The sequence below is a fragment of the Podarcis bocagei genome, assembly GCF_964188305.1.
Source record: "Podarcis bocagei genome assembly, chromosome: 10".
NCBI classification, from domain to species: Eukaryota; Metazoa; Chordata; class Lepidosauria; order Squamata; family Lacertidae; genus Podarcis; species Podarcis bocagei.
In genome coordinates this window covers 48,560,737-48,574,750 of record NC_138135.1, presented here as the reverse complement: position 1 = coordinate 48,574,750, position 14,014 = coordinate 48,560,737, and the positions used below count along the sequence as shown (strand labels likewise).

The 14,014-nt window shown below is 39.4% G+C and overlaps 1 protein-coding gene across 1 annotated transcript; it reads right to left on the bottom strand.

Moving 5' to 3' along the window:
- Nucleotides 1-4,149: 4,149 nt before the first annotated feature.
- IL22 (interleukin 22) lies at nucleotides 4,150-8,401 on the bottom strand. The gene is made up of 5 exons (XM_081210794.1): nucleotides 8,176-8,401; nucleotides 7,519-7,584; nucleotides 7,273-7,416; nucleotides 6,900-6,965; nucleotides 4,150-5,287 (listed from the first exon to the last, which is right to left on the bottom strand). The coding sequence occupies exons 1-5, from the start codon at nucleotides 8,368-8,370 to the stop codon at nucleotides 5,159-5,161; spliced, it is 600 nt and encodes a 199-aa protein (XP_081066920.1). The 5' UTR covers nucleotides 8,371-8,401; the 3' UTR covers nucleotides 4,150-5,158.
- Between the last annotated feature and the right edge of the window lie 5,613 nt (nucleotides 8,402-14,014).

Sequence of the window (14,014 nt, the reverse complement as noted above, 5' to 3'; positions counted from 1 at the left end):
AGGAAAAAACAAAATGAGAAAAAAGAAAAGATTTTGGAAAAGATAAAGGAAGGAGAGAAAAAATTAAGAGCAAAACCAAAGTCCCAGGAGATTTTAAGAGAGATTAAGTTATATCAAACACAATATATGGAATTGATGAACCTAGAGATTGAATGGAAGATAAAGCAGATGAAGCAAAAGACATTTGAATCAGCAAATAAATGTGGCAAACTTCTGGCATGGCAACTGAAGAAAAGGCAGAAACTAAATACAGTTACAAGCCTAGAAGTGGATGGAAAGAATATATCTAAACCTAATGAAATTAGAAATTGCTTCTTGAGTTATTTCAAAAAACTTTATACTCAAGGCCCGCAAAATGAAGAAGATATAGACAAATTCCTTGATAAATATGGATTACAAAAAATCTCTCATCAAAGTAAGATGGATCTGAACCAGAGAATAACAGAACAAGAGATAGAGGCTGCCATTCAGAATATGCAACTGGGCAAATCTCCAGGACCAGATGGACTGACTTCAAGATACTACAAATCTCTGAAGGAATGGTTGATTCAGCCGCTAAAAGAAGTCTGTAATGAGATCCTTGAGGGAAAAAAGGCACCTGAATCGTGGAAAGAAGCATATATTTCACTCATACCAAAGACAGAGACTGAAAAGACTCAACTGAAGAACTACCGCCCAATATCATTACTTAATGTGGATTACAAAATTTTTGCAGACATTTTGGCAAAAAGATTTAAAAAAGTGCTGATGGAGAAGATTCATATGAACCAAGCAGGCTTTCTCCCAAAAAGACACCTAGCAGACAATGTAAGGAATATAATAGACATTTTGGAAAAGCTAGAGGTGAATATAAATACTAAAGCAGTATTGATTTTTGTGGACGCGGAGAAAGCCTTCGACAATATTTCTTGGAGCTTTATGATAAAGAATCTTCATGGGATGGGGGTAGGCCAAGGTTTTGAGAATGGTATGGCTGCAATATATTCTGAACAAAAAGCTAAATTGATTGTAAATAATGTAGTAACTGAGGAACTTAAGATAGAAAAAGGAACACGACAGGGGTGCCCAATTTCCCCATTACTCTTCATTTCGGTTCTGGAGGTGTTGCTGAATATGATTAGGAATGACCAGCAGGTTAAAGGAGTGCAGGTCGGAGCTAAACAGTATAAGTTAAGAGCATTTGCAGATGACCTAGTACTGACTTTGCAAGAGCCAAACACTAGTACAAAAAAGGTCTTGGAAATAATCCAACAGTTTGGCCAGGTAGCTGGATTTAAGTTGAATAAGCAAAAACCCAAAGTTCTAGGGAAAAATTTAACAGATATGGAAAAAGAGAAATTCCAAGAGGAGACAAGGTTGACGGTCGTCAAGAAGGTGAAATACCTAGGGGTCTATCTGACATCCAAAAATGCGAATTTGTATAAGGATAACTATGAAAAATGTTGGTCAGAGATTAAAAAAGATCTAGAAATATGGTCAAATTTGAAATTGTCAATGTTAGGCCGAATTGCAGTGATTAAAATGAATGTATTGCCTAGAATGTTATTTTTGTTTCAGACATTGCAGATTCTTGATAAGATGGAATGTTTCAAGAGGTGGCAGAAAGATATTTCGAAATTTGTCTGGCAGGGCAAAAAGCCCAGGATTAAATTTAAAATATTGACAGACGCTAAAGAAAGAGGGGTTTTTGCCCTGCCGGACTTAAAATTGTACTACGAGGCAGCAGCTTTCTGCTGGCTGAAAGAATGGATGCTCCTCGAGAACACAGACATTTTAGATCTGGAAGGTTTTAACAAAGCTTTTGGTTGGCATGCATATCTATGGTATGACAAAATCAAGCTGCATAGTGCCTTTAAAAATCACATTGTCAGAAAAGCATTGTTCAATGTTTGGATAAGATATAAAGATCTGTTGGAAAATAAAACCCCTAGATGGGTGTCACCAGTGGAGGCCAAGGCAGTGAAGAAACTCAATATGGAGGTCGGATGGCCGAAGTATTGGGAAATTTTGGAACAGGATGGAGATAAGTTGAAATTACAAAGTCATGAGAAATTGAAACATAAAGTACAAAATTGGTTTCAATACCATCAAATAATGGAGTTTTTTAAACAGGACAGGAAAATTGGCTTTCAGATGGAAAAATCAAAACTAGAGACTGAATTGCTAGAACCCAATACTAAGAATTTATCCAGAATGTATAACTTGTTGCTGAAATGGAATACACAGGATGAAACAGTCAAATCGGCTATGATTAAGTGGGCACAGGATGTTGGTCATAACATTATGTCAGCTGACTGGGAATGGTTATGGAACACCGGTATTAAATTCACGGCATGTAATGCCTTAAAGGAAAACATTATGAAAATGGTCTATAGGTGGTACATGACCCCAGTCAAGCTGGCAAAAATTTATCATTTGCCCGACAACAAATGTTGGAAATGTAAAGAGACTGAAGGTACCTTCTACCACCTTTGGTGGACGTGCCCGAAGATTAAGGCTTTCTGGGAAATGATCTATAATGAAATGAAAAAGGTACTTAAATGTACTTTTCCTAAAAAACCAGAGGCCTTTCTCTTGGGCATTGTCGGCCAATTGGTGTCAAAGAGGGATAGAACTTTTTTCATGTACGCTACAACAGCAGCAAGAATACTCATCGCAAAGTATTGGAAGACACAAGATCTCCCCACTCTGGAAGAATGGCAGATGAAAGTGATGGACTATATGACATTGGCCGAGATGACAGGCAGAATCCGTGACCAAGGAAAAGAGACGGTGGAAGAAGAATGGAGAAAATTCAAAAGTTATCTTAAGGACTATTATAAACTTAATGAATGTTAAAGTGTTGTGGTTCTCAGAAACAAAGGGATACAGTGATATAAGGTCAGAATATAGAGATGACTAAGATGACAGAGGTTGGAAAGTAATAATTGGGAGTTGCTATAAAATTATGGACATTGGGATGCAGAAAGGGGGGGGTATGGGGAAGTCCCAGAAAAGAGGTTCATGAAAATATGCTATGAAAGTATACATGTATGTTTGTCTTTTTAAGTGTTTGTTTGTTTTTTAAAATTTTGTAAAACCAATAAAAATTTTATAAAAAAAAAAAGAAAAGTTCCCTCCTCCTCTGTACCTCCACCACTTCCCTGAAAGTAATCCAAGAGTTCTGCACTCCCACAGTTCCCCTAAGCTACTGATCCTGCACCTGACTTCAGGCAAAGAGTAACTAATGTTCTCTCTTACTGGCAAAGCCCACTCCTCTCCGGCAGGAGTGTGGAGCCTTTTGTGAACTACAGCATCCATCATCCCAATCAAGCATGGCCAATGTGGTTCATCAAGATCTGGAGAACCAACGGTTCCTCACATCTGCTTTCCAAACTTTCCTGCAACACATCACCAACTCTCGCATTGCGTACTAAAAAGTGAGTGGATAAAGACTAACAATCCAGTGTAAATACCTAGTGTAGAAGTACCCTAGAAAAACGTGGGTCTATATCACACACCAAGTCAGGCCACAGGTCCATCAAGTTCAGTATTGTCTTATGTGGTTGGCCGTGGATCTTCAGGATTTCAGACAGGAGACATTCCCAGCCCTCCTAGGAGATGTGAGGGATTGAATCTGGGACCACTCAGCTAGGTTCTTTCTCAAACCTCCAATGATAAGACACAGGAAAGTTGTGATTTGGGAGTAACTGGGTTGTGGAACATCGTTCTAGAGTTCTTCAGCAACCTTCAGCTAACATACCACTAGCATAACATATTGTCCCATGCTGATTTTACACATCAGGCTGAAAAAAAAATCTATTGATTTCTTGTCCATGTCATTTTCTGAAGCAAAACAAATATTTCACTGAGCTTGGTTTTTATTTCTTTTTAATGAATAACCACATGTGTGGAACTCTTTTTTTTTAAGTCAATGCATATTTTCATAATAAATAAAAAGGACATGATCAACTTTGACAGGGCATCATTATGACATAAAAGCTGCCATTAAGCTTAACTCATAAACATTTCCTAGATTGGTACAGAATATTAAATCATATAAATAAATCTCCACTCATATAAATTATGCAATACAATTTTAAATAAATTATAATTAAATAGTACTATCTGCTAAAATGGTTTTTAAATAAGGCAATATACTTTGTCCTCTGGAGAGAAGTAAACAAAAAAGGGAAAGATTCTTCAGATACCTGTTAACTAGATGTAATTAAGCAAGTTTGCTATCAGAAGATCCAATTTTATGTGTTAAAAAGGAACTTAACTTTCAGTCAGAGAGCTTGGCACGTTTTCCCTAGATTTCATTTGACTTGAAAATGAATTCTATTGAACCCCTTGGGCTTTTTCAAGAAAAGATCCCAAAGCAAGCATATCAATGGATGCAGGGCCACCAGGCTCATAAAGAGGTCCAGGTTGAAGAGATGCTTCCATGTGGCTTGTCTGTATCAGACTTCCCTTACCTGGTACCTGCTGGATGTTTTGAAATACAACTCCCACCAGATCCAGCCAGCATGATCAATGTCTGCTATGATAAGAGTTGTAGACCAAAGCATCTGAAGGGTTCTGGGTTGTGGGAAGGCTGATCTAAACATTAACACCCTAATTCCCATGATGGTGGTGGTTCAAGAAGTTCTTCTGCTAGCACCAAAACTGGGGTCTTTGTTACAGAGGCACCAAGTAACAAAATAAATGCTCCATCTGAGCCCAGCAGAGTCACAAGTTGAGTAACTGCCTCATTTTTAAAGGCCTTCTTAATCTCCCAACCCTCCCTCAATACCCTCCTTAATCAAGACTAAATCCCTCCATTTCACAATACTTCTAAACTCTGACTGGCGTGAGTTGTATTTTATGGACAGGTCCAGAGGAGTTTCCAATCACATGTCTGAGGTGGCTCTTCCTTTCAAGTAAATTTGTTTTGCATTAGGCTAACTTGCCGGCCCTCAATTCACTTTGTAGAGATGTTCTGTCAAAGTTTGCCACTAATCTAGATAAAGCAGTTTGAGAACTGCTGGATCGATACTTTAAAATGGGTCTCATGAAAGCATACATCCGTTGAATTCTGTATGGGTAAAAACATTTGTGTCTGCTGCCTTTAAAAGCGAACCATTGCATTCCACAGAGGCCACCACCGAAGGAAGCTGCAATGATCCTGATTGCCCACTCAGTTGTTCTTCTTCTTGCCTTTGTGGCTCTTGTTGGGGGCTTTGAGCGCTGCAGTGCAGGCATCCTCCAGGTAGTCAAACAGCAAATCCAGCTCACCGACTGCTTTGTTTTTCCCATTTTCTCCCAACTGTAAAATCAAAGCAAAAACAATTTCTTCATCAGAATGGACAATATAGATTATAAAAGATGTTGTGTCAATTTGGGGGGGACACACAGGGGGAAATGGGGGTACTCTAAGAATTAGAGCACAACTCCTCGAGAGGTTTTTCTACATAAGCCTCACTCAATTAACCAAGATCTGCAGAAGGATACAGCAGTGTGAGAAACAGAGTAGAACAGGTTCTGTGCAATAGGCAACAGAGTTCTTGCATCAGAGTTAAACAGGGAAGATTCACAATGGAGGGTTCCCTTCCTAGGTTCGTTTTTAACATGCCACAGTGTTTTTCTCTTTTGTTCAGGATTCAGGCATGAGATTAGCTTCTGTTCAGGTATGTCTTTCCTAGAGTTGCCTTCTGTGAGTCACAGTGGCCAAATGGGAATTAATATGACAATTCACCTTAGCGGAATGAGACAAGACCCAGGAGCCTACTGCAAGAATGCTCATTGAACAGCCTGAACATTTTCTCTCTATAGTACTATTGATCCAATTTGGGTCATTTTGGATCTTCCATTGAGTTCTGTTAGATTCTGATAAGAATGAATTACTTCATTTATATTTTGCATAATTATTTATTTAAAGGGATTGGGTGAAGGGGATAGTAGACAATACCTCAATTTAGCACACATTTAAAGGCAAATCTGCCTAAAAGCAAATCTACTTAATTTGCACTGTATTTGCAAACAATATGTGAACCAAAACACAGCCATCCTTTACCAAGATAAAGCATGGGTATAAATCCATATATTGGTGAAAATAGCATACATTATATTAGGGGAAATATGAATATAAGGGGAATATGCTTTACAAAAATGCATATATGAGACAGAATTGCATCCAGTTGTATGCATTTTTGATGAAATTGACACTAAACTGTTGGTTAATTTTCAGGAGCACTTTTTAAAAGTGGAAATGTCACTCATGTGGAACCTGAACTTAAGTGTTTTTTTAAAAAAAAATAGAATCTGTGAGAAACCAAAACTGACAGATTTCTCCTTATCAAACCTCAAGGGATTCAATACTGGATTAAACAGACAACAACAACAACTATAATTCCACCCCTGAATGAAATGCAAAAGGCTTGCCCTTTTTTTTTTTTTTTACTCCACCTTCAGGAAGCAAAACATTTTGTACTGGATAGAAGTTCAAAGGGGACAGATATGAATGTGAGCTAAGCAAATGCAGCTACAATGCAAGGCTGGCTGACATGGAGGGGTTTCTAACCATTGGCCTTGCTGGCTAGAGCTGATGAGATTTGCCATCCAACAACATCTGGGGGTCCACAGATAGACCATCCCTCCACTATATGCTACAGCTCTCCTTACAATGCAGCTTTCATTTAACATGGATCATATTCAAACCTTATTCCCCTGAGCGTATTCTGAGGGACTACAGTCTGTGAAGACTGTATAAAACATGCCATTTCTAAACATTTGAACTAGCACTCAACTAAGAGGGGGAAAGGGAGATTAATATTTTTTAAAAAAAATATTTTTCATGAACTGCTTTGAGGGTTGTTGTTGTTGTTTTTCATTCAAGTGGTACATAAATAAAATAGAACAAATTTTACAAAGCAACATACCTGTTGTAATTTGTCTTTCATTTGCTGCAGGTTCCTTTCAATGTGTTCTTTATTTCCCAGTGGTTTCTGAAAAGGAAGGAATGCAGCTAAGTCACAATGTGGTTTTTCATTTCACACCTTTCGCTTGTCTTGCACTCGACGGCAGAAAGATTGGATGTTTTGATTTGAGGTTTCCTCCTTTACCTTCGGCACTGGTGATTTGCTACCTTGCCTTGTCTAGAAATATATTGCCAACTACCAGCCACAGACGCAAGTTGAATACCCTGCTCCCCCACCTCCCTAGAGGAAAAGCATCCAAGCAGGTGAAATACCAAGAAAGGAGAGGATCAGGGGTGGAAAACAGAGACAGACTACAGCTATAGATGACACTTACACAGCCATTCAGTTTCCTATTCAAATCGGCCAAGAAACTTGCAACTTCCTGGGCGCTGGGATATTTGTCCCCAGAGAGGGTCATGAGGACGTCTGTCACCACAATATCAGTTAATCTCTTCATTAGGTAGCAGCGATCATTCGCCTGCAAAGACAAGATAATGAAATTATATACCTCAAACAACAAGAGAATAGGAAGGTACAAAGAGAGAATAAAAACATTGTTTAATGCACATGGGAATCTCACCTTGATGTTGGTGTACAGATGCTGCCCAACAAATCTGTTATCTGTGTCCTTATCAAAGTGTCTTCCCTATTTAAAAAAGAGAGAGAGAGAGAGAATGAGAGTGTGGCAGAAAGATGAGGCTCTACTTTTTTAAAAGCTCTGCACTGTGGCACACCAGCTCCCTGAGTCTATATAGCTCTCCAGTTCCACAGCTGAGTTGGAGGAGTTGCTGCCCATGACATGGAACTATAGAAAAGGATGCCAAGGTATTATACTGTTAGTGTTGACCTGGTGAGTGTGAAAGCTGCAAAAGGTAAGCAGGCCCAATGAGCTACCTAACAGATCGGAAGCGAAAAGCAGAGAGCATCAACAAAACGTTAAAAGCCCCACACTTGCCAGTCCCATAGGTAGAAGATAGCCATGAGTGGGTTGTGTGGCTAATTGTTTATAAAACGAGCTCTAGAAGGTTACACTTCATAGGCAGCTGAATATAATTCTGTGGGTTGTGGTTTCCCATAGCGGCGTACCTACTTAAAGTATGCACATACCTGAATGCAAGTTAGCATCCTTTCAGGATGGAAGGATGTCAAGGAGCAAAAGTGGGGAAATCACAAGACAGTACAAAGCATATGAGAGCTGTGCAGATAAAACTGCAGCACGCAGACCAATTGGCTTTACCTGGCTGGCTAAAGTATATGTACGATTCCTGAAGTAGGTTTTCTGGAAGTTGTTTCTTGTGAGTTCGCAGGAGTGGTTAGTATGAATAACTGCGTCCTTCAAGGGCACGGGGCTTGCCAAGAAGATGAGAGGGAGGCAAGTGCAGCAGAACACCCAGACAAGGAAGCATCTGGTCCCATTCTCAAGTGGATTCATGGCTCTCCAAGAAAGGTGGCAAGTTCAGCCAAGTCGCAGCTGCAGTCTTTGAACCTTCTAGAGACACACAGAAGGAGAATTTCCCAGTGAAGATAGGCAAAGATCTATTAACATTATAGTGAAAAATAATAATTTTGCTTTATAAATTATGCATCTAATTTACATTTCAACGTGCAGCAATATAATTATATAAGCACTTGGAATTATTACTTACTTGTGATGTTTTTTGCTGTGCTGTGAAGGAGTTGAGGGTTCCCCTATATATACCCATTGCCACCTTGTTCGAGAAATAGGTAGCGATGAGTTAAAATGACATCATCGAGTCTCTTACTTTCCACCATCGCTTCTGAGAATTTACTAACCACGACACCCAAAAAAAAAAAAGCCACAAGACACAACCTCACTGGTTTTTTACTGTGTAATTTTTATGAGGTGCCCCTGTTGATGAGGCTGGGGGCAGAAAGATGGGTTTGTTCCTGACACAGCTGCAACTTAGGGTCAAACTAAATGTGACAGCATTCACACAATTGGCCAGTGTGTGACTGGCGTGTAAAAAGTAGACATTGGTGGTGTTTGTCTGTGTGTTGATATGGGTCATCATGACCATGGCAAGAATAAAGTCCTTCCTCCTCCACCACCAGGGTCCCAATCCATACAGCTATCCCCACACCAACTATTTACCATTAAGAATCCTGTGATGGCCTGGGACTCGGGCTCAGACTCGGAACCAGAGGAGTCTCAGTCTGCACCGGATCCTTTGCCTCAGGCATCATCTGAACCAAGTCTGGGCCTTGATCCTGAAGAGCCCCAGTCTGCACAGGTTCCCCTGCAACAAACACCAGCTGGGCCAAGTCAGGGGCCTGAGTCTGCCCTGGCTCCAGATGCAGGGATTACCTCGTTGCCTTCAGCTGGGTCATCAATTACAGTTCTCCACTACCGGTTTGGTCAGGGGAGGCTGAGGCAGTCCCTGGGTCTAGTTACCCACCAACGTTTCCCGAGCTGCAGAAACTAAGGTATGAGAGAATGAGAGACCTGAGTACTTGCAGGAGGAGTGCTCGCCTTCGGGCAAAACAGGGAGGTGAGTCACCGGGGGGATCAGGACCGGCTGCTACCCCGACAAAGATAAAAGGCTGTTGGATCCCGCCCCAGGTTGCGGGAGCAACACTGCTGTATGCTGGATCCTGCCTGAGATCCTGTACCTGTCCTTGCCTGGTTTCCTGCCTCATGTCCTGCCTTGGCCCTGTTGGACTGACTCTTAGCGGAACCTTCAGATTCTGGACCGGTCCTGGACCGTGTTTCACGGGTTACCCCCGGGCCCAGCACAAATCTATTCATTGAGTTTGATGCATCGATGAAACTTTAAAAATGTGAAATGTAACACTGCAACAACATCTTAAGTGTTAGAGGAACAACATCTTAAGTGATGCCGAGCTGTGTAGCATGCATTTGTAACCTGTAGACCCATGTTGGGATGCTGTACTGACTTCCTAAACAAAACCTTTGAAAAATTGTGGTGACATTTAACTGTCAGTAGTCTTGCTAAGATGTATAAGACTGAATCAGATAAGTGCTGGAGATGCAAAGAGGTTGAGGAAACCTTCTTTCATATGTGGTGGACTTGTAAAGGGGTAAAAGAGTATTGGGAAATGATCCATAATGAATTCAAAAAAATGTTTTAAAAGTACTTTCCCCAAAAAACCAAAGTCCTTTCTGTTGGGGATAATTCAGACTGAAATTCCAGGTGTCAAAAAAAAGGTTATTTATGTATGCCACTACTGTGGCCCATGTTTTGTTAGCCCAAATATGGAAAACAAGTGAGGTCCCAACCAAATGGCAACTTAAGTTGACAGAATATGCACAGCTTGCAGACTTAACATATAGAATAAGAGAAGAAGAGGAGCATACGTTTAGAGGGAAATTGTTTATTGAATATATGGGAAATAACTGAAAATGCTGGCAGCATTAAGATAAATTCAGCAGTGTAAATAAGTTTTGTTGGATGTAATAATGGAATACTGAATGGTATAGTTTTTGTAAAATATGCAGGGATTTTTGATATGTAAAATGAACCATAGAAAGAGAAGGAGGGAAGTCATTGATATCTTAAGGGTGTAAAAATGAGTACTTTAAATTGTAAAACAGAAATTATATATATATGGCAATTGTGGTGACAGTTCAAGAGTCAGATGATAACAGCCAGGGCATGTGCTCTTACTTGTCTGTATATCAATATGGGAAAATGTTGCACACCACCATGGCATGGTCATGATCCACAAGAGTACAAAAGTGGCCTGTTGCTCTGGATGTCAATATTCTGCAGTCTCAATCCATTTCAACTTCAAGGTTCTTGACTGTGCCCTGAGGGCCATAGAGATCATGGTGCATGGAGCATGTTTTATTTAAATTATTCGCTTTGTTAAAAGCTCAAATGTTCCTGGTACAGCTCTTGATAGACTTACCCTCCATGAATTTGCATAACCCTCTTTCAAAGCCATCCAAGATGGTGGCAATCGCTGCCTTTTGTGGGAGCAAATTCTATCGTTCAACTATGCCACATGTGACAAAGTACTTTCTTTCGTCTCTGCCGAATCTACCAATGTTCTGCTTCACTGCATGTCCACAAGTTATAGTTTTATGAGAGAGGGGGGGGAACTTTTCTCTATCCACTTTTTCTATTCTGTGACCATTTAAGTGGTATAATGCTGCTTTAAATGTAAGCGGCAGATGTGGTCCTAGACAAAGATGAGTGACATCCTCTATTAGCCCCTTGTAGACCAACTTTCTATTATGATTATATTTTCATTTCTATACCACTTCATATTTTAAAGGGGGGACTCAGAGTGGTTTATAACACATTAAAATATCAAATAAAACAATCCAGAATAAAACTGATGCAAGCTTCAAGGAAAATATTTCAGAACCTTCTCTAAGTGACATTTTGCTTTCCCCATATTTATTTACCTACTTAATTTATAGAGCTGCCCCATAGTAGGACTATAGGAAGCCCTGGTGGTGTAGTGGTTAGGGGGTCAGACTGGGACCTGGGAGATCAGGGTTCAAATCCCCACACAGTCATGAAGCTCACTTGTTGACCTTGGAGTCAGTCACAGCCCCTTAACTTACCTCACAGGGTTGGTGTAGGGATTAACTGATTCCATGTGCTGCTGATATAGTAGATTCAAATTCAGTTGATTCTGACAAGATGCTCTGAGAAGACAATTCAGCAATGTCTACTCCAGATTAGGATACAGTCCTCAGCATTCACCCATACAGTGGTACCTCAGGTTCCATACGCTTCAGGTTACAGACTCCGCTAACCCAGAAATAGTGCTTCAGGTTAAGAACTTTGCTTCAGGATGAGAACAGAAATCGTGCTCTGGTGGCGCGGCAGCAGCAGGAGGCCCCATTAGCTAAAGTGGTGCTTCAGGTTAAGAACAGTTTCAGGTTAAGTACGGACCTCCGGAACGAATTAAGTACTTAACCTGAGGTACCACTGTACTGTATATTATCCATTTGATTTCAGTGAATTTATAGATCTATGTATTTGTGACTAGGCTCTAGGTCTATGGCAGGTTCACTAGAACCTCCAAGTGCTTAACCAAAGAAGAGGCTTTCTGTTAAATCTGATATTTTTTAGCTTAATCCCAAATTTTTAAAAACTCTACAATAAAATGTAGAGTTCATCAGTGAAGAAATAATATTGATTTCTCCTTGTTTCATTTTTTTTTTTTTAACAAAGAGAGAGAGAGCGCACAGCACAGTAGTAAAAATCACGTAAGCAGCAAAGTGGTACTCAACCCCATTTAGGGTTTTCCTTTCCCCGTTTTTCTTTCCAGTAATGTCTCAGAAATCACCCTTTTCCCACTCACAGGCTCTGGGGTAATGCTTCGAACCACAATTACACACTGAGTTTCCCTAGGTGACTAGTAAGTCAGAGTGGTTTGATATTCTCAAGCGACTGACCCATATAAAACACAGAGGATTCGAAGCAGAGGAATAGCATGTGCACCAGAAGCCACAAACACTTCCTCCTTGATTTCAACCTTCTGTCGTCATGTAGACTAATCTTTGATTTCATCCTCCTAGGACTTGCACAGACAAGTCTGGCTTAACAACTTGCAGTGCTCTCTTTTTTCTAAAAAAATGTTTAGGGGTACTCTCATTTTAACTCAAGAAAATCACCATTTTATAGTTCAAATAAATACAGTAAATGGACAAAAGTACAAAGATTCACAAAATGTTAGGGGTATGTGTATTCCTGCATCCCCCCAGGAAAAAAAAGGCACTGACAACTTGATTTGTGTTTTCAGTTGTTACCTGGTTATAGTAGCATGAATTTGACACATTTTAAATTCTTGGATGAGATTTCCCAAAAGTAAGCCCGCAACGTACGCAGGGGTTACTTTCCAGAAATCACACCTGAAGGCAAAATCACGTACTGTATAATCTAAACACACTGGGTGCAATTGCAAGTGGGATTACCAAAGTCTTTATTTCCTGGACACCTGCCCCCCTTTTTTGTTTTTTTGTTTTTTGTTTTTTGTTGTTTTTTTAAAGCCAAGCACTTTAAAGATGAATGCACACAACTGAAATGTGTCTAAATTGCAGGCTTCCTGTATTCACAAACTATAGACAAAATACAGGTAATCAGATGCATTACCAATATTTGAGCACCTCCATGTTCAAAGCGCTGCAGTAGGCAATCTCCCACTACTGCTATAGCTAAATAGAGTTGCAACATTTTTATTATTTTTGAAAAAAAATATTTATGATCTTCAGGTTTATACATTTCAGTAATTTTACAGTTATTTTAACATTTCAAATCTTGACTTCCTTCCCCCTTTTCCTGTGGCTCCTTAAATTTATTCTTAATATCTTTTGCATATACAAATTAACTTTTATTTGCTCAATTATTCATCTACTTATGAAAGTAGATGAATACGCTTATGAAACTGCAGCTAATTACAACAATCCTAATATTTATCTGAATATATTCAATAAACCATTTCCATTCTTTTATATATAAAGAAATTGTTATCTTGATTTTTTATTTTTCCAGAAAGTTTTGCCATTTCTGCATATTCCATGAGTTTTTGTGTCCATTCTACCTTTGCTGGGACTTCTACTTTTTTCCATTTGGGGGCAAGTAACATTCTTGTCACTGTAGTAGCATACATGACTAAGTTTCTATACAGTTTAAGTAGTTCTGTTGCTATAATTCCCAAAAGAAAAGCTTCTGGGTTGTTTTTTACAAACGTTTTCCATTCATTATATATCATTTCCTAGTAAGCTTTAACCTTACTACAAGACCTTACTACATATGATAAAAAGAACCTTCTTTCACTTTACATTTCCAACACTGACTAGATTTATACATTTTTGCCAGTTTACTCGGTGTTAGATACCATTGATAGAGAGAGTTGCAACATTTAGACAGCAGTTAGACTGCACACACTTACGTACTTGAAAGCAAGTCTAATTGGATCCCGTGAGATTTACTTATGAGTAGATATGCAGTGCATTGTTAGTTAATGCATTCTATTAATTGATGAAAATATGTTTGATAGATCAAAACAATGCACCTGATGAATTAGGCAGCAAAATTTCAGAATACTTTTTTAAAAAATTTAAAACAAACCCTTCG